Raw genomic sequence first — 23,799 nt, 5'->3', positions numbered from 1 at the left:
GCCATCGTGGATAGAAAAACGAACCTTATCCGATCAACACTAAACTTCACAAACATGATCCCCAACCCATACATATGCAGAGTGTACATTTCTTAAGGTAATATGTCATGTGGTATGACAGCCATATTAGCTTGAAAGCCGATACTTTAAAAAACAAAACTCTGGAACCGTTTCACCGATCAATGTGAAACCTGTCATAGCTGGTAAAAATGTGATACTTGAGAACAGCTGAAGGGATTTAAATCAAACTTGTTTATTTTTAGGACAGTGAACGATGGCATCTACCCGTTGTGGGACTATGAGGAGGCATATTGGAGACACAGTCGCATTGCTCTCGTTTAAAAAAAAACAAATTTACATGATGATTATAATAATAATAATGCATTTATTTTATATAGCGCTTTTCAGGAAGCCCAAAGACGCTTTGGATGGAAAATGCGGTCGGCGTTACAAAAAGTCTGTTTTCTGTCGGCATGAGTTGCAGGGTGTTTCAGGTACCAGAAATAAATGGCCTTGACCTCTGTTCGCTCGGCCTCTACCGAATCATGAACTATCTATTGTAAATCTATTACAAAAAGAAGAACCGTCCATCCGTCCGTGTGTCCATCACACTTTATTCTCGAGGGTTCCTGCTGTCATAGGATAATAAAAATGATCCAATTGGAAAGCTAATAATCGATTTATTTGGAACAAAAGTTTGTTTCCATTTACTCTAAAAAATGTCTGTTTTACAAGCAAGTCTCTCTGGGATGGAAGAAGAGGAAGCAGCAGGACATCAAGCTTTGATGTAGCGTTTCCAACATTATGACAGCAGGAACCCTCTAAAATAAAGTGTGACAGACAAAAGGAGCACACAAACAACAACAATCACAGTCATGACAACAGGAAGAGCAACTGTACGTTTATTTAAAAATACATCACCTTTTCTCACGTTTCCCTTCATTTTACATCCATATTGAGATTCACAGACAGACATGTATAATGTTTGTGAAGTAGAACATGGTCTCTTGATTAAATCTGTCAGCAAAGCGATGATCAGCACACATGCAATTCTGCAAAAAAGGTGTAACATTCAGTGTTTCATGATTTACTTTGCTAAAATATTCAAAACATTTTGAAGGTTATTATCTTGCTGTTCAATTGTTTTTTTTGTTTTTTTCAAGCATCATGTTCAACATCATCATGCACAAACAGATGGCATCTGTTATGGTAACCCTTCCGAGCCCAAGACGGCCCTTCTCACAACATATGGGTACACCTGTAGTGGGGCAACTTAGCATAACAATTGTGCATTTTGTGAGGAAAGCACCAAATTTGGCACACGAGTAGATTATCATATGAAAAGATCTGGATATTGGGCCATCTCAGATTCAGAGATTTTATTTTTGCAAGATTTCGATTCGATTGGGATCGAAGAGAACACCTTCTTCGTCTTCTGTACAGTGAAGTTGCCAGCCCTGAATTCTCTGGCTACATCTGGGTGCTTCATTGGGAGTGCAACCATGTCCCTCAGGTGAACAGGGACCCACCTGGCATAGTGTGTGTGGTCTAAGGCATGGAACCATGGGACCAGTTCCGTCAGGGCATCAAGGTACATCGTGAATGAAGCCTGCCGCAGAGAACGCACGTAGACCAGTACCAACATCTCTAGTTCCAGCACAGTTGCCAAATACTGAAAGTTGGGAATGTCTTCTCCTCTCTGGTGACATCAGTCTTCGAACTCAGGCAGGTCTTCTGCATCATCAGCATATGTCATACAGTGGCGTTCATACGCACGGTGTTGCAGGATGTGCAGTGCCGCTGCAGTGATTTGATGAGCTCTTCTTGTGCGGGTGACGTGGGCAGCTCGCAGGAAGGAGTCGGCCGTCCCTGGCGTTGCAATCTCAACTTGCAAATCTGCAAAATCTGCAAATCTTGCAAAAATCAAATCTCTGAATCTGAGATGGCCCAATATCCAGATCTTTTCATAATATGATAGTCTACTAGTGTGCCAAATTTGGTGCTTTCCTCACAAAATGCACAATTGTTATGTTATATTTAGCTTAGCTGCCGGACTACTGTGAGTGTGACTGTACATAGTGGAGGAACTGCAGTCCGTACAGCAACCACATTCTGATAGATTGTGGAATTTGCAATTACTTTGGGCTCGCTAAGCGAAAAGCAGGGTTAAGCATTCGGGTGCGTACATCGTGTGCACGTGTCTGCATTTTAAAAATTCTTTTTCACAACCATTGGTCTGATTGGCACGAAATTTTGCCGAAGGAGCGCCTCCGCCTGTAGAATTTTTTAAATTCATAATCATGACGTCATAGGTCATGTGGTACAGGCGCCATCTTGGAAAAACGTTGCACCTCCAATCTCCAAAACCACTCCATGGAAAAAAATTGAAACGTGGCTTATTGTAAAGAAATCCATATGGGGAACAGGTGTTATTAACGGTGACGTCATTGGTGCCATAATTATGACGTCATAATTTGACAGACAACGCTATGTCTGATCAGTTTGAAATTGATTAAGCGTTATCTCTGCAACAATTATATTAGAAAATATAAACTTATGATGTCATCGCTCACGTGGTCTGGCAGCCATATTGGATCAAAGAAAAAAAACAACTAAAAAAACAGAAGAGTTGGTTCACACCAAGTTGACTGCGCAGTGTAAGTATTCTATGAATACCATCTAGTTTGTTCAGGATGTTGGAGATGACCATTTGGCACATGTGTTAGTTTGGCAAATGTGTTGGTTTGGCGCTTGTGTTGGTTTGGCGCATGTGTTTGTTTGGCATATGTGTTGATTTGGTGCATGTGTTAGTTTGGCGAATGTGTTGGTTTGGCGCATGTGTTAGTTTGGCAGATGTGTTCGTTTGGCGAATGTGTTGGTTTGGCGCTTGTGTTAGTTTGGCGGATGTGTTCGTTTGGCGCATGTGTTAGTTTGGCGAATGTGTTGGTTTGGCACACATGTTTGTTTGGCGAATGTGTTGGTTTGGCGCTTGTGTTAGTTTGGCGGATGTGTTGGTTTGGCGCATGTGTTACTTTGGCAAATGTGTTGGTTTGATGCATGTGTTGGTTTGATGCATGTGTTAGTTTGGCGCATGTGTTAGTTTGGCGAATGTGTTGGTTTGGCACGTGTTAGTTTGGCAAATGTGTTGGTTTGGTGCATGTGTTTGTTTGACACATGTGTTAGTTTGGCGAATGTGTTGGTTTGGCACGTGTTAGTTTGGTGAATGTGTTGGTTTGGCGCATGTGTTACTTTGGCAAATGTGTTTGTTTGATGCATGTGTTAGTTTGGCGCATGTGTTAGTTTGGCGAATGTGTTGGTTTGGCGCATGTGTTAGTTTGGCACATGTGTTAGTTTGGCGAATGTGTTGGTTTGGCGCCTGTGTTAGTTTGGCGATTGTGTTGGTTTAGCGAATGTGTTGGTTTGACGAATGTGTTGGTTTGGCGCATGTGTTGGTTTGGCGCATGTGTTACTTTGGCAAATGTGTTGGTTTGGTGCATGTGTTGGTTTGGCACATGTGTTGGCTTGGCACATGTGTTAGTTTGGCGAATGTGTTAGTTTGGTGAATGTGTTGGTTTGGCAAATGTGTTAGTTTGGCGAATGTGTTGGTTTGGCACATGTGTTGGTTTGGCACATGTGTTGGTTTGGCACATGTGTTAGTTTGGCGAATGTGTTAGTTTGGTGAATGTGTTGGTTTGGCGCATGTGTTCGTTTGTCCCATGTGTTCGTTTGGTGAATGTGTTGGTTTGGCGGATGTGTTGGTTTGGCGTATGTGTTAGTTTGGCGCCTGTGTTTGTTTGAAAGAAGTGTTACTTTGGCGGATGTTTTAGTTTAGCGGATGTGTTAGTTTGGCGGATGTGTTAGTTTGGCGAATGTGTTGGTTTGGCACATGTGTTGGTTTCGCGAATGTGTTGGTTTGGCGCATGTGTTAGTTTGGCGTATGTGTTGGTTTGGTGAATGTGTTCGTTTGGCGCATGTGTTAGTTTGGTGAATGTGTTGATTTGGCGCATGTGTTTGTTTGTCGCATTTGTTTTGGCGCATGTGTTAGTGTTGTTGGCGAATGTGTTGGTTTGGTGCTGGCACATTTTGGTTTGCCACTAGCGCTAGCACATTAGCACAACACGAGCACATTTTAACACCAGCATGAACACAACACTAAGGTGGTTTTCAATGCCAGCACGAGTGCAAAAAATGGTTTTCAACACTATCACAAGTGCGGAAAGTGTTTTCAACACTAACACAAGTGCAGAAAGTGGTCTTCAACATTGGCACAAGTGCGGAAAGTGCTTTTTCAACACGAACACAATTCTAAAAAGTTGTTTGCAGCACTAGCATGGGTGTGGAATGTGGTTTTCCACACGAGTACGAGTGTGGAAAGTGCTTTTTCAACACTAACACAAGTGTGGAAAGTGGTTTTCAAGACGAGCACGAGTGTGGAAAGTGGTTTTCAACACATACACAAGTGTGGAAAGTGGTTTTCAATACTCGCACGAGTGCAAAAAGTGGTTTTCAACACGAGCACGAATGCGGAAACTGCTTTTCAAAACTAGCACAAGTGCAGAAAGTGGTTTTGCAACACGAACACAAGTGCAGAAAGTGGTTTTCAACACTAGCACAATAGCACATGTGCATAAAGTGGTTTTCAACACGAGCACGAATGCAGAAACTGCTTCTTCAACACTAACACAATTGCGAAAAGTGGTTTTCAACACCAGCACGAGTGTAGAAAGTGGTTTTCAAAATTAGCACGAGTGCAAAAAGTGGTTTTGCAACAATAACACAAGTGCGGAAAGTGGTTTTCAACACAAGCACAAGTGCGAAAAGTGGTTTTCAACATGAGCACAAGTGCACAAAGTTGTTTTGCAACACTAACGCAAGTGCAGAAAGTGGTTTTCAACACGAGCTGGAGTGCAAAAACTGGTTTTGCAATACTAACACAAGTGCGGAAAGTGGTTATTTTTGTTAGCACAAGTGCAGAAAGTGGTTTTCAACACCAGCACAAGTGCATAAAGTGGTTTTCAACACAAGCACGAGTGTGGAAAGTGGTTTTCAATGCTATCATGAGTGCATAAAGTGGTTGTCATCACGAGAACGAATGCGAAAACTGCTTCTTCAACACCAACACAAGTGCAGAGAATGGTTTTCAACACGAGCACAAGTGCGAACAGTGGATTTTGCAAGACTAAGACAAGTGCGGAAAGTGGTTTTCAACATGAGCTCGAGTGCAAAAAGTGGTTTTACAATACTAACACAAGTGTGGAAAGTGCTTTTACAACACCAACACAAGTGAGAAGAGTGGTTTTCAACACGAGCACAAGTGCGGAAAGTTGTTTAGCAACACTAACGCAAGTGTGGAAAGTGGTTTACAACACCAACGCATGTGTGGAAGGTGGTTTTCAATGCCAGCATGAGTGAAAAAAGTTGTTTTCAACACGAGCACAAGTGCGAAAAGTGGTTTTTAACACTAACACAAGTGCGGAAAGTGGTTTTCAACATGAGTACCGGTGCGGAAAGTGCTTTTTCAACACTAACTCAAGTGCGGAAAGTGGTTTTCAACACTGGCACAAGTGCGGAAAGTGCTTTTTCAACACTAACACAATTGTAAAAAATTGTTTACCACACCGGCATGAGTGCGGAAAGTGGTTTTCAACACGAGTACGAGTGTGGAAAGTTCTTTTTCAACACTAACACAAGTGCGGAACGTGGTTTTCAAAACTAGCACAAGTGCAGAAAGTGGTTTTCAACACTCGCACGAATGCGGAAACTGCTTCTTCAACATTAACACAATTGCGTAAAGTGGTTTTCAACACCAGCACGAGTACAGAAAGTGGTTTTGCAACACTAATTGCGGAAAGTGCTTTTCAACACTAGCACAAGCGCGAAAAGTGGTTTTCAACACGAGCGCAACTGCGTAAAGTAGGGTTCAACATGAGTACGAGTGTGGGAAGTGCTTTTTCTACACCAACACATGTGCAGAAAGTGGTTTTCAACACTAGCTGGAGTGCGAAAAGTGGTTTTGCAATACTAACACAAGTGCGGAAAGTGGTTTTCAACACGAGCACGAGTGTGTAAAATGATTTTCAACACACACGCAAGTGTGGAAAGTGCTTTTTCAACACTAACACAAGTGCGGAAAGTGGTTTCAAAACTAGCTGGAGTGCGAAAAGTGGTTTAGCCATACTAACACAAGTGCGTAAAGTGGTTTTCATTCCGAGCACGAGTGTTGAAAGTGGTTTTCAAAACTGAGCACAAGTGCAGAAAGTGGTTTTGCAACACTAACACAAGTGCGGAAAGTGGTTTTCAACACGAGCACAAGTCCGCAAAGTGGTTTTCAACACTAGTACGGGTGCGGAGAGTGCTTTTTCAACACTAACACGAGTACGAAAAGTGGTTTTCAACACGAGCACGAGGGCGTAAAGTGGTTTTGCAATACGAACACAAGTGTAGAAAGTGGTTTTCAAAACTAGCACAAGTGCAGAAAGTGGTTTTCAACACGTGCACAAGTGCATAAAGTGGTTTTCAACAATAGAACGAATGCGGAAACTGCTTCTTCAACACGAACACAATTGCGGAAAGTGGTTTTCAACATGAGCACATGTGCGGAAGGTTGTTTTCAATGACAGCACGGGTGCAAAAAGTGGTTTTGCAACACTAAAACAAGTGCAGAAAGTGGTTTTCACCACTAGTACAAGTGCAAAAAGTGGTTTTCAACACGAGCACAAGTGCACAAAGTGGTTTTCAACACGAGCACAAGTGCGCAAAGTGGTTTTAAACACGAGTACCGGTGCGGAATCAACACTAACACGAGTACGATAAGTGGTTTTGCAATACTAACACAAATGCGGAAAGTGGTTTTCAACACGAGCACGAGTGCGAAAAGTAGTTTTCAACCCGTACAAGTGTTGGAAACCACTGTGCGCACTTGTGCTCGTGTTAAAAACAACTTTTTACACTTGTGCTAGTGTTGAAAACCACTTTCCGCACTTGTGTTAGAGTTGCAAAACCAGTTTCTACACTTGTGCTAGTTTTGAAAACCACTTTCCACACTCGTGCTCGGATTGAAAACCACATTCGGCAATTGTGTTCGTGTTGCAGAAACAGTTTTCGCATTCGTGCTGGTGTTGAAAACCACTTTTTGCACTCATGCTAACATTGAAAACAACCTCCCGCACATATGCTAGTGTTGAAAAAGCACTTTCCACACTTGTGTTTGTGTTGAAAACCACTTTCCACACTCGTGCTCGTGTTGAAAACCACATTCCACACTTGTGTTTGTGTTGCAAAACCACTTTCTGCACTTGTGCTAGTTTTGAAAACCACTTTACGCACTTGTGTTGGTATTGCTAAACCACTTTTCGCACTCCAGCTCGTGTTGAAAACCACTTTCTGCACTTGCGTTAATGTTGCAAAACAACTTTGCGCACTTGTGCTCGTGTTGAAAACCACTTTTCGCACTTGTATTTGTGCTGAAAACCACTTTCTGCACTTGTGCTAGTTTTGGAAACCACTTTCCGCACTCGTGCTAGTGTTGAAAACCACTTTCTGCACTTGTGTTAGTGTAGAAAAATCACTTTCCACACTCGTACTTGTGTTGAAAACTACTTTAGGCACTTGTGCTCGTCCTGAAAGCCATTTTTCGCACTCGTGCTAGTGTTGAAAACCACTTTTTGCACTCGTGTTGGCATTAAAAACCACTTTCCGCACATGTGCTAGTGTTGAAAACCACTTTCCACACTAGCGTTAGTGCTGCAAAACAACTTTGCGCACTTCTGCTCGTGTTGAAAACCACTTTTCGCACTTGTGCTAGTGTTGAAAACCACTTTCTGCACCTGTGTTAGTGTTGCAAAACCACTTTCTGCACTAGTGCTAGTTTTGAAAACCACTTTCCACACTCGTTCTCGTGTTGAAAACCACTTTCCGGACTTGTGTTAGTGTTGAAAAAGCACTTTCCACACCCGTAATAGTGTTGAAAACCACTTTTCGCACTTGTGCTCATGTCGAAAACGATTTTTTGCACTTGTGCTCGTGTTGAAAACCACTTTCCGCACTTGTGTTAGTGTTGCAAAACCACTTTCTGCACTTGTGCTAGTTTGGAAAACCACTTTCCGCACTCGTGCTAGTATTGAAAACCACTTTCCGCAATTGTGTTGGTGTTGAAGAAGCAGTTTTCGCATTCGAGCTCGTGTTGAAAACCACTTTTTGCACTCATGCTAGCATTGGAAACTACCTTCCGCACATGTGGTTGTATTGAAAAAGAACTTTCCACACTTGTGTTTGTGTTGAAAAACACTTGCCACACTCGTGCTAGTGTTGAAATCCACTTTCCACACTTGTGTTTGTGTTGAAAACCACTTTCCACACTCGTGCTAGTGTTGAAAACGACGTTCCGCACTTGTCTTTGTGTTGAAAAAGCACTTTCCCCACTCGTACTCGTGTTGAAAACCATTTTCCGAACTCATGCTAGTGTTGTAAACAACTTTTTGCAATTGTGTTCGTGTTGAAAAAGCACGTCCCGTGCTTGTGCCAGTGTGAAAACCACTTTCTGCACTTGTGTTGGTGTTGAAAAAGCACTTTCCGCACCGTTACGAGTGTTGAAAACCACTTTCCGCACTTGTTTTAGAGTTGAAAACCACTTTGCGCATATGTGCTAGTGTTGCTAACCACTTTTTGCACTCATGCTAGCATTGAAAACCACCCTCAGCACATGTGCTGGTGTTGAAAACCACTTTCCACACTTGCGTTATTGTTGCAAAACAAATTTGCGCACTTATGCTCGTGTTGAAAACCACTTTTCGCACTTGTGCTAGTGTTAAAAACCACTTTCCACACTTGTGCTAGTTTTGAAAACCACTTTCCGCACTCGCGCCAGTGTTGAAAACCACTTTCCGCAATTGTGTTAGTGTTGACGAAGCAGTTTTCGCATTCGTGCTCGTGTTGAAAACCACTTTATGCACTTGCGCTGGTGTTGAAAACCACTTTCCGCACTTGTGCTCGTGTTGAAAACAACTTTCTGCACTTGTGCTAGTTTTGAAAACCACGTTCCGCACTTGTGATAGTGTTGAAAAAGCACTTTCCACACTCGTACTCATGTTGAAAACTACATTACGCACTTGTGTTATTATTGCAAAACTACTTTTCGCACTCGTGCTGAAAAGCACTTCTCTGCATTTGTGTTAGTATTGCAAAACCGCTTATGGTACTCGTGTTAGTGTTGAAAAAGCACTTTCCGCACCGGTACTCGTGTTTAAAACCACTTTGCGCACTTGTGCTCGTGTTGAAAACCACTTTTTGCATTTGTGCTAGTGTTGAAAACCACTTTCCGCAATTGTGTTCGTGTTGAAGAAGCAGTTTCCGCATTCGTTCTATTGTTGAAAACCACTTTATGCACTTGTGCTCGTGTTGAAAACCACTTTCTGCACTTGTGCTAGTTTTGAAATCCACGTTCCGCACTTATGTTAGTGTTGAAAAAGCACTTTCCACACTCGTACTCGTGTTGAAAACCACTTCCTGCACTCATGCTAGTGTTGAAAACAACTTTTTACAATTGTGTTAGTGTTGAAAAAGCACTTTCCGCACTTGTGCCAGTGTTGAAAACCACTTTCCGCACTTGTGTTAGTGTTGAAAAAGCACTTTCCGCACTGGTACTGGTGTTAAAAACCACTTTCCGCACTTGTGTTAGTGTTGAAAACCACTTTTCGCACTTGTGCTTGTGTTGAAAACCACTTTTTGCACTCATGCTAGCATTGAAAACCACCTTCCCACATGTACTAGTGTTGAAAACCACTTCCCATGCTTGCGTTCGTGTTGCAAAACAACTTTGCACACTTGTGCTCGTGTTGAAAACCACTTTTCACACTTGTGCTCGTGTTGAAAACCACTTTCCGCTCTTGTAATCGTGTTGCAACACCACTTTCTGCACTTGTGCTCGTGTTGAAAACCACTTTCTGCACTTGTGTTGGTGTTGGAGAAGCAGTTTTCGCATTCTTGCTCGTGTTGAAAACCACCTTCCCACATGGACTCGTGTTGAAAACCACTTTCCATGGTTGCGTTAGTGTTGCAAAACCACTTTTCCGCAATTGTGTTAGTGTTGGAGAAGCAGTTTTCGCATTCTTGCTCGTGTTGAACACCACTTTATGCACTTGTGCTGGTGTTGAAAACCACTTTCTGCACTTGTGCTAGTTTTGAAAACCAGGTTCCGCACTTGTGTTAGTGTTGAAAAACCACTTTCCACACTCGTGCTCGTGTTGAAAACGTCTTTCCGCACTTGTGTTGGTATTGCAAAACCATTTTTCGCACTCCAGCTGGTGTTGAAAACCTCTTTCTGCACTTGTGTTAGTGTAGAAAAAGCACTTTCCACACTCGTACTAGTGTTGAAAACTACTTTGCACACTTGTGCTTTTGTGGAAAACCACTTTATACACTTGTGCTAGCATTGAAAACCACCTTCCGCACATGTGCTAGTGCTGAAAACCACTTTCTACACCTGTGTTGGTGTTGAAAAAGCACTTTTCGCACCCGTACTCGTGTTGCAAACCACTTTCCGCACTTGTGTTGGTGTTGAAAACCACTTTTCGCACTTGTGCTCGTGTTGAAAACCACTTTTTGCATTCATGCTGGCGTTGAAAACCACTTTCCACGCATGCGTTAGTGTTGCAAAACAACTTTGCTCGTAACCACACATACGTAAGTGTTGCAAAGTAATCAACTGAGATTACAGTAGACCGTTCCAAGACCCTAAAAAGAACAAATTATTACTAACCCGATTAGATTCCAACGCATTGTCTGCAGGTTTTAATTGGTAATTTTGGGATGTAAATTGCACCAAATTTCAACCCGTATTTTAGTCTCCATCCCAAGTTACTGTGAGAAGGTGAGCTTTCTAGACTGTTTGGAAAAGCACTTAAGATTCGTGCATGAAGTGTGGATGAGATTCATCTGTAAGTCCCTCCAGGCAGAGTAATAAATTATCCCACGCTCAATAATTAGCTCGTTGGTATTCCTTTCCTTGGTTCTCGCTCAGCTTCCAGAAACTTACAATGACATCTTTGTAACTCCGTGGCATTCAGCTGGATTGAGATAAAATATACGTGTAGGTAGGACACGTTACATTAAAATAATGCAGAGACTCTACAAAGGGTGAAAAGCACAATCGCATATTCAAGTGAAGATTATATCTTGTAAAAATGACCCAGAGGTCAAATGTTTCAACTCTACAGTGGCCTTCAGCTGGGACTTCCAGTGGTCTTCAACTGGGAATACAGTGGTCTTCAACTGGGAATACAGTGGCCTTCAGCTGGGACTACCAGTAGCCTTCAACTGGGACTACAGTGGTCTTCAACTGGGACTACCAGTAACCTTCAACTGGGATTACAGTAGCCGTCAACTGGGATTACAGTAGCCTTCAACTGGGATTACAGTAGCCTTCAACTGGGATTACAGTAGCCTTCATCTGGGATTACAGTAGCCTTCAACTGGGATTACAGTGACCTTCAACTGGGACTGCAATGGCCTTCAACTGGGACTACAAGTGGCCTTCAACTGGGACTACAATGGCCTTCAACTGGGACTACAGTGGTCTTCAACTGAGACTACCAGTAACCTTCAACTGGGACTACAATGGCCTTCAACTGGGACTACCATGGCCTTCAACTGGGACGACAATGGCCTTCAACTGGGACTACAGTGGTCTTCAACTGAGACTACCAGTAACCTTCAACTGGGACTACAATGGCCTTCAACTGGGACTACAATGGCGTTCAACTAGGACTACAATGGCATTCAACTGGGACTACCAGTAACCTTCAACTGGGACTACCAGTAGCCTTCAACTGGGACTACCATGGCCTTCAACTGGGACTATAGTGAGTGGCCTTCAACTGGGACTACAATGTCCTTCAACTGGGACTACAAGTGGCCTTCAACTGGGATTACAGTGGTCTTCAACTGGGACTAGGCAGGGCACATTTCACAAGCCTTTACATTCCCCTTGGGAAGAGCAATGGTGTGTGGTTGAGGAGAGGAGTGGGATGAGGATTGCCTGGGATGAACGGAATTCAAGGGCAGGGGAGGGAATGCAGATGGAAAATGGGTCTCCAAGAGACACCTGCGGAAGATGTCTGCAAAAAGGTGGTGAGATACACTGCGTATAGCTTCAGCTGGATTTGTTTCTACAGCTTCCATGATGTCAATCCTATTTTTGTCAAACCTACAATGGGAATACTCATTACACACAACGATGTGGGCTGGCAGGTGTATCACAGGCTTAGGCGATTCATCAGTGTGTGCCGTCCCTCATGGACGTTAAACGGGCATCCGATCTGCCGGCATTATCTGGTGGGCGTTAAATCACCAGTAAGACCACTCGCAGTGTTGCGCCTGATCGGCTGCATCATTTTCTGGGGGCGTGGCTGTCACTGATACAGTGCCCCCCATTACCAGTAAGCCGGTACTCTTTTTTTTGCCGGTGTCACGAAACAGATCCGCCCCCCGGCGATTCTGTACCGGTACAGATTCGCCCCCCTGCCACAAAATAGACTCTCCCCCGTGACAAAATCGCCCCCTCATAATATATATTATGTACATGTTTCAGCAGATATTCAAACTTGGAAAAAAGTGTAACAATTGTATGGCTCTTGGTGATTGTGGAAGAGTTCTTTTACAATTAATCTACAACTAGAGCAACTGAATATTGGTGTAAACTTGTACAACTAAACAATACTAGACTACATTATGAATGTTATAACATGTTAAAATATCTTGATGATGCTGGTTGCATGGGCGACTCATATAAAAACTACATTATATCAGTATGGATTTGGCTTTGTGTGGTTGTCACAAGAAGTTGGAGATGTCAATGTTTGTTGCGACTTTTAGACAAAGACTTATGATAATCGTTTTCGAATGTGGTCAGCATCTGTTGATAACATATCTCAGAGTTTTACTTATAAGCACTATAAGTCATTATTAAATGTTGAATCTCATTTATCTATCACTGTTCCTACTTATTTTAGAATTTAAAAAAACCCTAACCTAACCTAACCCTAAGAAAGATTAGAAAGACAACCCTAACCCTAACAACTAACCCTAACCCTAACAACTAACCCTAACCCTAACCCTAGGAGATAGAATATTAGATTTAGAAATTTTAGAAACACCAAGACCATATTTGTTGAGAAAAAATGCTCAGCAAATATGTTTTATTTAATGGAAATGTAAACGAGAATGGAGGGCGATTCTATTCTGACGGGGGCGAGAAACGTTTCCGCCGGGGGGGTTCGGGGGGGGCGGTTTATACCGGGACAGATTCGCCGGGGGGAGAGTTTATACGGGAGCGGATTTATTTCGCGACACCGGCCTCGGAAGGATGACAAGCTGAGTCAACTGCAATTGAAATAAAATATATTGCAAAGAGTTGAAAATAGAGATGTCATATTTCATACAAAACAATGTTCGCACACAGGTCCCAAAAGATCACCAAGCTGGACCTTGGTGACCTCTAACAGGTGCTCCCAGGCATGTCCAGCAGCTGCAGAGACCGCTGCTCTTGAACACCTTCGCTGTCATCGCCCTGATTCTGATTCTCCTCTCCGTCCTCGTCTCCACTGCATTTTAAACACGTGTCTGAGGCCTGAAATGAATGAACCGATGTGCTTCTACGTGATCCAAGCCTCCGCCGTCCAGCCACCACGTCCGCAAGTCCTACAGATCTCACCTTGGACAAGAGAGATGGAGAGAACAGCATCAATGTTGTGGGTGTGTATGGTGTGTGTTTGTGAGTGAATTACAGCTTTTATTCACTGCCAAGCTCAAAAACAATATGCGTGAGCATGAAACAATTAGCATAGCTCTTTTATAAGCAATGCTGCAGAAACTCCCTCCAGATGGAAGCAGCACTAAGTAGGACCCGGGGTGTGTTCCATTAGCAAGTACATTGTAGAGCGCTCGCCAAGTGGCTTAGGCACTCGAGCAAGCAGTCCAAGTTCCAACGAAACGGTTGATACGGAACAGCTGGCTTTGCAAGCGATAACAAGCTGCTTGGTAATGGACCACGCCCAGAATGTTTGTAAACAGCAGCAAGCCGAAGAGATAATCACCACATTGTTAATGAAACATAAGTTGTCATTTAAGCCTATCACGTGACGCCAAACAGGGTGACATGTGGTGAGCACCCTTTTTCGCACCAAGGTAACATATACAGTGAGGTCTCTTTGAGACAAACGATTGGTTCTGCGGATCAACGGACTTAACAGGAGTGTAATTAATTATCTTTCTCCCCATAACCAGAGCATCTCTCAACCAGCATTAGGTGGTGGTGGTAAAGATCCCACGGTGTCTTTCGCGAAAAGTAGGTGAGCTATCACTGGCGCCATGGATAAATTTACAAATACACGTCCTGACTTCCTGTGTCGGAGTGGAGATCCGTCCAGGATTGTAACCCCATCTAAGACACTGTTTAGGCAGAACCGCTGCGGTGTATGGAATATTCGAGATACCCACAGATTCTTATTTCCACCGCAAAGCTATTTCCGGTGTTGATGACGTCATTTTCAGGTTCGCTATCTACAATGGAGATGCAAAACTAATTTTGTGTTGGCCCCAGGACAAAAGTTAATACTATCCACACTTGCAATCGAATTCACAATTTAATCAACGGTACAACAAAATAATTAGTGAGGATAATGTTTCCTAGCTCTAGATTGTGTTAAAATATATTATTCTTCCCCAATGAAGCCACACAGGGTATTGTCATTGACCCTTATTTTCGGGATTTTTTTTCAAGTTATCGCTTCTTGGCCTTTTGCTGAGATCAATATCTTGAGTACTTGAGTAGATTGATAGATATCCGTGTTCTGAGGACTGATCTGTTCAACTGTACGCACTACGAGATTAGAACTTCCACTCGGACTGCCCTTCACCATTTTTAGCTGATAACTCCATCTTCTATCGTTCTCTTTCACTCCTAAAAATGGATTCTCATGATAAAACAAGAATGACCGCACTGTGGACACAGCCTGCGACAAAATCCGGTAACGGGCCGATTGGTAAACACACATTTAATGCGCTATTAAAAGATTAACTCCACATCTCTCATCTACGCCAGCCTCCGCAACGTTATATCGGAATGAGCTGGTATGTCACGTGGTCACGGATTGCTCACCCCCAATATGGAGCTGTTAAAAAATATTATGTAATGCAATTTTTCTTTAATGTGCAGTCACACTATATGTGAATTTTCACCAACATGCTGGTGTACGTTGACATAATTTAGGGGTAGGTTTGGTATAAGTTGTATACGTTAAAAGCACGCTGGTATAAGCTGGCATACGTTGTTGCACGCAGAGGCCGAAATAATTTTTTGTGCATGCACAAAAATTTTGGGCGTATGCCGACGTCCTCTTCATAGGTTAGGCAGACATTAGGCATACGCTAGACATACACTAGACATACGTTAAATACGTTAGAGGTAGGTTACTCATACGTCGAGATACGTTGGCATGAAGGTGTACCGTACAGCTAACTTATTGATATCCTATGAGTAACTTACTTCTAACCTATATCTAACCTATATCTAACCTATATCTGACGTATCTGCAACACATATTGACATATTCAGACGTATTAGACGTATGTCTGACGATGGAGTAACTTATTGAACGTGTTTCTACCGTACAACTAGCGTATTATTGGCGTTTTGCCAGCGTTTTGCGGTAACTGTATATATGGGGGCCTGTGAGTAGCTCACCATCACTTCTCCACCCGTCATCAGAGAATATGGAGGATCCTGAGAGGCTTTGACAAGAATACCAACTAGTCGTTCTCCAACATCAGTATGACATCATCGAATTGGCACTTCACCAGATCCGTGCCAATAGGATGAGGAGGAGAAGAGGTCAACGACGGGGGAAGGTCTGGGTCAGACCATGGATCGGCGGCTTTGGACAATGATGGTGAGGATGATGTGTTCTTCTTGCCTCTACCTCGGCCCCTGGCAGACGTCTCGGTTGCTGTCTTCTTCGTTTTCTTGGGTGCCATGTTGATGTTGATAGCTCGCGGTACTGTAGAGATCGGCGCCGTATTTATGCAGAACGTCACGTGATCGTCGGCAACACGCCGAGCGAGCTGCGCATAGGTTTCTCATAAGTTACTCATACGTTGGGCATAAGTCGAGAACGCTGGACATACGCTGGCCATATGCTGTGATACGCTGTCATAAGTTATATATGTTAGTGATAGGTTACTAATAGGTTAGACATACGCTATGTATACGTTCAATACGTTATGTATACGTTCAATACGTTATGCATACGCCCAATTTATTCATGCTGCAGAATTTTCGATGCTTTTTTGGGCGTATGCCGACGTGTTGACATTATTTTATGATTTTTCATACGCTAGATATAAGTTTCTCTAAAACGTCATAGTGTGACTGCACCTTCAGTAATTCGCACAATGTAATGCTTGATTATGTTTGATTACCATGTGTTCTGGCGGGCTTGATTAAACCTTACTATTATTCAACATATGATTAGATTTTTTGTGTGTTCCTCATCTTTAATAACACTCGACCCATACAAAGCCAATGGAAATCTAACGCAACAAACTCAGGCAGTGCATAATCAGCAGAGGCCTACAGGCCTAATGTGTTGGGTCTACCAGAAAACCAAGATGGTGGCCATATCATTTCGCCTCGGTGCTATGGTGGGTGGAGTCAAGCGACAGATGTGGGTGTGGTCCGGCAGCTGTCCGACCAATGGGTGCACATTTCAAAAATCGACCCCCAACAAGAACCCTGTGGCGGACACGAAAGCACTGACGTGGTGACATCACCCCGCACACCGAGTGGGGGTGGGCCACGCCCGAGAGAGAGGCGTGGCCTCACGATATACACGGGGCGCGCAGCCCTGAGAGTTCAGTGTTACAGTGAGCTCTTGAATAAAGACTCTTACAAATTACCGTGTTGTCCGCTTCCTCCTTGCTCACAAGCAGCGCGCGTAACGCCGCGCTTTACTGGTGACCCCGACGTGATCCATCCACCACCAGTGGCCCGACCCCCGCGTCGGGGCCACCCCCCTGCGGGCGGACCCCCGGCACCGCCCAGCCCCGCCGCCACGCCGCCCCCCGGTCCTGCACCCATCCCAGGGGCAGCCGGAGGCATCCCAGATGGCATCCCTGCATCCCGGACGCCACCAGTCGCCAGGGGGCGCTTCGGCCGGGTCATCCGTTTGCCCCGCAAACTGGCCCTTCAGGTGCGCGGGGATTCTGGGGGGGCGCGTGTGGCGGACACGAAAGCACTGACGTGGTGACATCACCCCGCACACCGAGTGGGGGTGGGCCACGCCCGGGAGAGAGGCGTGGCCTCACGATATACACGGGGCGCGCAGCCCTGAGAGTTCAGTGTTACAGTGAGCTCTTGAATAAAGACTCTTACAAAGTACCGCGTTGTCCGCTTCCTCCTTGCTCACAAGCAGCGCGCGTAACGCCGCGCTTTAACCCCGACAAAAACAACAACAATGGAAATCTATTGTAGACCTGCGACTAAAAATTAAAATGATCATGTTTGGGAGAGAAATCTTCGTTCATATGCACTACAAGGCTGTGGGTGGACATCATTGGCTGAGGGTGCATCTGTGCTGCTATGATGCAATGCCCTCTACTGGTTAGGACAGGAATTTGTAATATGTTAAGGGTGCCGCCGATAGCTGGTCGACTTTGTGAAGGACACCGTGCGATCTTTAACGTCCACCAATCAATGCTGGCAGAGGGGATGCACATTTGAGGTCAATCCAACACACATTGATGAGTCAACCTGACTGCAAAACAAAACAGCTGGATAGCAGTTTATAGCTGAGTTGGGATTGAAACCCAAGCTAAATGGCTTCGAGGCGGGTGTGTGTACCGCCAGACCATCTTGTCAGCCCGGGAGATACATCAGAATATAAAAATCAAATTATCAGGTATGTATCAGGAGAAAGAGCAGGAGGATGTGATTTATCCCCCACACTTCATTTTCATGTTAATTTGCATTGCAAAGTCGTTTCCTGTATTTATCCAAAACGTCATTCCCTGCATTAGCTCATCCCTCTTATAATGAAGGATTTACAAATAGGAACTTTTGAATATAAATTGATCAAAGTAAAAACTTAATTTGTAACTTCAGATTATAACTCACAATGTGTTCTCGACAACAACAAATTAATAAGGGCTAAAATCAAGTGTTGTATCTGTTATTATTGGTTTAATAGCCAATATGTCTCTTATCGTGGGATTTATCTATTAAATATATATTTCTTTTTAGAAGTCAGACTACGAGCTTGCTCTGTCTGCTCCACAAATTGTCCTGGTATTGCATTATATCCAAGATCAGTGCATATCTTATACAAAGGAAAAAAAAATACTATATATTTTGTCGGAATGGCTTCGAGGAGCTAACTTTATGTAGGATATGTTAGTTATCTCCTGTATTAAATGTATGAGTATTAGCATAATCGGCAGTCTGCAGCCTCCTCACTCTCTGCAGACCTGGACAAAATCACAGACTGGGCAAACAAGTGGAACATGTCTTTCAATCCTGACAAATCTCACACTCTTACGATGTCTCTCCGAAAAGACCGACTGGACAACCCTCCCATCCACTTTCTGAATAATCCTCTCCAAGTTCTGTCACTCAAGCTTTTGGGTCTCACTATCAGCCATGATCTTTCCTGGGAAAACCACATTTCCAAGCTGGCCTCCAAAGCCAGTCGCCGACTGGGCATCCTCCGTCGTGCAAAGTCCTTCCTTGGCACACCTGAGCTCCTCACCACACACGAGGCTTTCATCCGCAGCTCAATGGAGTACTGCTCTCCCCTCTGGGCTGGTGCTCCTGCCTCACACCTAGCTCGTCTTCACGCTGTTGAAACCAAAGCGTTCAGAATCATTGGAATCTCCCGCGATGAAGCTAACTCCAAGGGCCTTTCACTTAATCACCGCAGGCAGGTTGGTGGTCTTTCCGTCTTCTACCGACTCCTCTCCGGCCTAGCTCCCCCAGCTCTCTCTGGGCTCTGTCCCCCAAATATTCCTGCAGGTCGCACAAGATCTGCCTGCAACCCTCTTATGGTTAAACTGCCAAAATCAAGACTCTCTGCTCACCTTCACTCCTTCATTACTCTTTTCTCCCGCCTCTGGAACAAACTCCCTCACTCTCTTCAATCCCACTCCTCCCTCCAGGTCTTTAAAACGGCTGTTCACCACCATCTCTTATCTTCCCCAATCCAAAACCTTGATCTTTTCTACCCCCGCTAATTTCACCCCAAATCCACTTTTTTGAGGTGACTTTTGACTTCTTTCCTGGAAGTCCTTGGTGTCCTTGCGTCTTATACCTATCCTGCCTCCCCCCAGGCCCTCTCCCTCCAAAAACATCTCCCGATGTCCCTGCTCTCAAATGTTGTGTTTGTGTGCTTCCTCCCCTTCTCTCCCCATGTTGTCGACCGCTCCCCTTTTTATATACTTTGTTTGCTTGTTTGTTTGATTTGTTTGTTTGATAAATGTTAGCTCTTTCACGAGCCTCGACTCTGTATACAAAAAAAAAAGAAGAAAAAAAAAAGTGTGAGGTCATTTAATTGTGAACTTAGCTCTGCATCGTTTTATGTAAAGAAATATGATGTCTCCCCACCCCAATGTTAGTGTCTAAAACCGCCGTCCCTTCAATCCCCTATTTAATGTCCTTTCCTTTGTAATCTATCTTTTATGTTCTTTTAAATAATCTTGGTAGGCCTTCAGGCACAAGTTTGGGTGGGAAACATCGATGTGCCACACCGATCCTAAGTATTGTCTGTGTGACAAGTTGGTGGGTGGTGCCTTGACCTATCAAACTTGCCCACAGGCCAATATCGGCAGAGAGGGGAGGGCCTAAGTGCATCACGGCAGAAGGTGGAAGCAGGCAGGGAACCTGCTCTATAAAGGCAGGTGCAACCAGCACGGGGGAGGAGAGAAGTCTGGAACCTCGCCTGGTGGGGCTGCGTGCTAGGACTGCGGGGCTTTTCCCTTAATGGGGAACTAGCAATAGGATTTTCACACCATGAGTCATTCAAGGTTGATGTGGATTAATTAATATTCTTAGGTAATGAAATTAAACTTCAGTCATCTCTTATGATGTTTTTCTAAAGGTAAACAAACTGCTATAAATGTATGGCAGAAATACTTTTAAAAAGTGTATATGTGTGTACGTGCATTACTTTACCTCCGCCTCTCTGATAGTAGGGGGATAGAGGCCTGATAGATCGAGCCTTTCAAGATCATGGGCACTACAGCGTGGTGTAGGAACAGCCTCTGTGTCTCCAAACTTGGAGTAATCAACAGAATAATGACCGTCCTCCTCCAAAACCACGGGGGAAAATCGTCTGCCCCACAATATCTCATCGGGCAGGTATGAGGTTCGGGCCTGGGTCGTGATGCCAGTCGTTTCAACAACTCCCTCGAGGATTACCACAATTTCAATATCAGAGCTCTGCAAATCCCGAGCAGAATAGTTGAACAGTGGGCTGTCTGAGTCGATGATATGTGCAACAACAAGAGGGCAAATGAGGAGAACTGAGCCAGATACAGCTGGGTTGTCCAGGCAAATGTCCTGCTGGTGGACCGGGATCACTTCACCTTCTGGAGTTGTGGTCTTCTTGATCAACTGACAATCAAGGAACATGGGGAAAGATTGTTTTTCAAAACATTATTTCTTTTGCAATGTTTGTTATGCAGATGTTGTTGATATTTCAAAAAGTTTCACACATTTCATCAACATTATACTGTAGTTTGCAGAAAATCAATATTGCAGCTGGATGAGGGTCATTACAAAGGTTTTGCGACTCCGGTTTGTAACTTTAAAATAAAAGGTCTTAGTGACCGCAAGACTTGTAATGTAAGATGGCTACATCTTATGTTTGGGACCAACATCAGGTGCACTTGCGATATATTAGAGGGCCATCTCATGACGTCGACCCTTTTGCAGACCCTTATGGGGTCCGTTGCTTTAACTCAAAAGATTCATTTCACTGGTTTGGGTTTGGCGGCTCTACAAGCATGTACAATCGGCGCACACCAGCCTGGCCAGGCCTGACGTTCACCTGAAAATATCTCATTCTGATTTGCCATCGCTAGGCTGCTCTTATAGAAATAGGGACAATATCAATGGGTGCTCACCTGGTAGAATAAAGCAAGATACTACACTGACTGAAGGTATATTAAACAGTATCACAGTATTTTAAACCAATTTCAATGGAGGCTAGAAGACAGGGCAGCATGTAGAATCATACAAATGGAATCATAATACTTTAAACAAACAAACAAAAAAAATACCTATTTTCGGGGGGGGGGGGGGTGGAGAGGGGCGTAAAACCCTTTAGGGCCCGGTATATATTTTTAATGCCTTGAGCAAACTTTGGCACATCTCGGGTCATGAAGGTTGTGGTCCAGTTTCTTTGAAATAGTGCATGTAGTTTCAGAGGAAAAAGCAAATTCCTATGGTGAGGTCAAACCTGGATCCACTTTGACCCCCTGTAAACCCCATAGACCTCGATTTTTTTCATGCCACAAGCAAACTTGAGTTGCAACATACCAAATATAATTTGTGCCAAGTTTAGTCACAATCCCATCAGCAGTCGCAAGTGTTTACGGACTGACTCCCAGGAGGGCGTTGCCCCCTCTAAACTTTGGATTTATTTACCGACCCAATGCTCGGAAACCCAGTACAGCCCTTCTACTTGATGGCTCGCACAAGTGCTCCAGCTTCGATTTTTCGATTTTGGATGATGGCAGCTCCCGAGGGGGTTGGGTGGTGGAGGGGGAAGAGGGGGTGTTACCACCTAAAACTTCAGGACCCTATTCATCCCTTATTAGTCCCCTACCGGTGTACACCGGAGGGGACTATAGGTTTGCACGCTGTCAGTCCGTCAGTCCGTCAGTCCGTTAGTCCGTCAATCCGTCAGTCCGTCAGTCTGTCACGCAACGAACAGTTTTCTGGACTTTTTTTTTCTAAACTCTTAATGCTAATGATTTCAAACTTGGTACATGGTTTCCTCATGATAAGTTACAGATCAAGTTACAGATCTCCACGACGTTTCGATCATTTTTGACAAAGTTATGGCACTTTGTTTATTCTAGAGTTCTCCTCAAGCCGCACCATGCGCCCTTAGCCTCGTCTCGCGAAGATCAAAAGCGCGACACAGCACGCGCTTTCGGGAGGCGGAGCCAAGCCAAGCAACATATACAGTGCGTATCAAAAAAAAGGTAATCCGAATTCAATGGGTTAATATGCAAAGGTTATTTAGTTTGACAATTTACATGTGGTTTAGTAATTATGAGGAGATCCTCAGCTTTCCGTTGATGCCTTTCATGCAGAATTGCTGTCACACATGACCGAGTACATGTTCATTGAAAATGACAAGTTCAAATCACATTTTTACAAGTTTGGCTAATCGGTTTTAAATGGACGCATTACTTGTCGACTGCCAAGTTGATTATGTAAAATTGTTAAGCTGGTCTGGTAATCGTCGGTTGCATCATCCTTTGTTTAAGATGGGTATTTGAGATGGGCCTACAGTGTATGGGTTTAGAGACAGTCTGACTCATTGAAAAGATGGTTCAACTTATGACTGAACAGCAGACCTTCGTGGTAACAACCTTTCACCAAACTGGAAGTTTGCAGTGAACTCGTGATGCGCTCAGGGAACGTTTTGCAAAACGGGAGCCTCCAGCAGCCAAAACCATCTGGGCGAATGTTAGAAAATACAAAGAGCATGGCACTAGCCTCAACCACAACAAGGAGAAATCTGGTAGGAGGCGCACTGGGCGATCGGAAATGAACATTGCAGCAGTAAGGCAGCAAGTGTTGGAGCATCCTAGGGATACCAGCGCAAGAATAAATGGGACAGGATTGCCTTTGGCAACATTCAACCGAATCACAAGACTGGACCTCCACCAACATCGATATCAGATTCACATCCGGCATCAACTTACGCCAGGGGATTTTGCCAGGAGGCTGGTGCTTGCCAGATGGTTGATAGCACGTTGTGAAGCAGATGTCAATTTCCTGCGGTATCTCGTTATCGGCGACGAAGCTGCTTTCGCCATGGACGGCAAGGTCAATACCCATAATGTTCTTCAATATGCACAGACAGGACAACCCCCGGAATTTAATTTTGACACCAAAATGAATCGACAAAAGTGGACTGTTTGGTTGGGACTTTGTGGAAGTGGTCAGGTGATCAGACCATTATTCTTTCAAAGGAATGTCAATGGTAACAGGTATCTGCAGATATAATCAATGATGAAGTTTTACCGCAGCTGGAGGAGAACTTTGAGCGACAGGTTCGTGGTGTCTTCAGATATCTCTGGTGGGCCCAAGACGGTGCCCCAGCACATCATCTTATCGCTGTCCGAGATTGACTGAGGGAACTCTTTGGAGATCGAGTCATCGCTCTCAACCATGCAGTGGAATGGCCGCCAAGATCACCTGACCTCACACCATGTGATTATTTCCTTTGGGGACATTTAAAGAACAAGGTGTTCGTAACTCCTACCCGTGATCTTGACGAATTGCAGGGCCGTATTCGACATGAAGTGGATGCCTTGCGCAATGACCCGGCTATGGTGAGACGAGCAGTTCAGGGCATGCTCCGCCGCTGTGAGTTTTGTGTTGAAAGGGGCGGTGGACATGTTGAAGGTGTGGGTGCATAAAGGCCAATCATTCCTGAGAAAAGTTCACTTCTGACGTTCATTTTGCACCAATTATCCTGACTTGCATCGATTAGCCAAACTTGTAAAAATGCGATT

At 44.1% G+C, this 23,799-nt stretch overlaps 1 protein-coding gene and 1 pseudogene across 1 annotated transcript; one reads left to right on the top strand and one right to left on the bottom strand.

Annotated features, from left to right (window-relative positions):
* Positions 1 to 13,279: 13,279 nt before the first annotated feature.
* LOC137438877 (ATP-sensitive inward rectifier potassium channel 8) lies at positions 13,280 to 20,674 on the bottom strand. The gene is made up of 2 exons (XM_078767005.1): positions 20,216 to 20,674; positions 13,280 to 13,708 (listed from the first exon to the last, which is right to left on the bottom strand). The coding sequence occupies exons 1-2, from the start codon at positions 20,672 to 20,674 to the stop codon at positions 13,493 to 13,495; spliced, it is 675 nt and encodes a 224-aa protein (XP_078623131.1). The 3' UTR covers positions 13,280 to 13,492.
* Positions 18,168 to 18,371, top strand: LOC137439195 (U2 spliceosomal RNA; annotated as a pseudogene).
* Positions 20,675 to 23,799: the final 3,125 nt, after the last annotated feature.

The sequence above is a fragment of the Myxine glutinosa genome, chromosome 13, assembly GCF_964187855.1.
Source record: "Myxine glutinosa chromosome 13, kmMyxGlut1.1, whole genome shotgun sequence".
NCBI lineage: Eukaryota > Metazoa > Chordata > Myxini > Myxiniformes > Myxinidae > Myxine > Myxine glutinosa.
The sequence above is the reverse complement of the archived record's forward strand: the minus strand, read 5'-3'. Positions and strand labels throughout refer to the sequence as shown.

Coding starts and splice junctions, on each gene's coding strand:
- LOC137438877 (XM_078767005.1), bottom strand. CDS start 20,674: ATGTTCCTTGATTGTCAGTTGATCAAGAAGACCACAACTCCAGAAGGT. Junction 13,709..20,215: donor CTACTATCAGAGAGGCGGAG/GTAAAGTAATGC, acceptor CTCTTGTCCAAG/GTGAGATCTGTAGGACTTGC.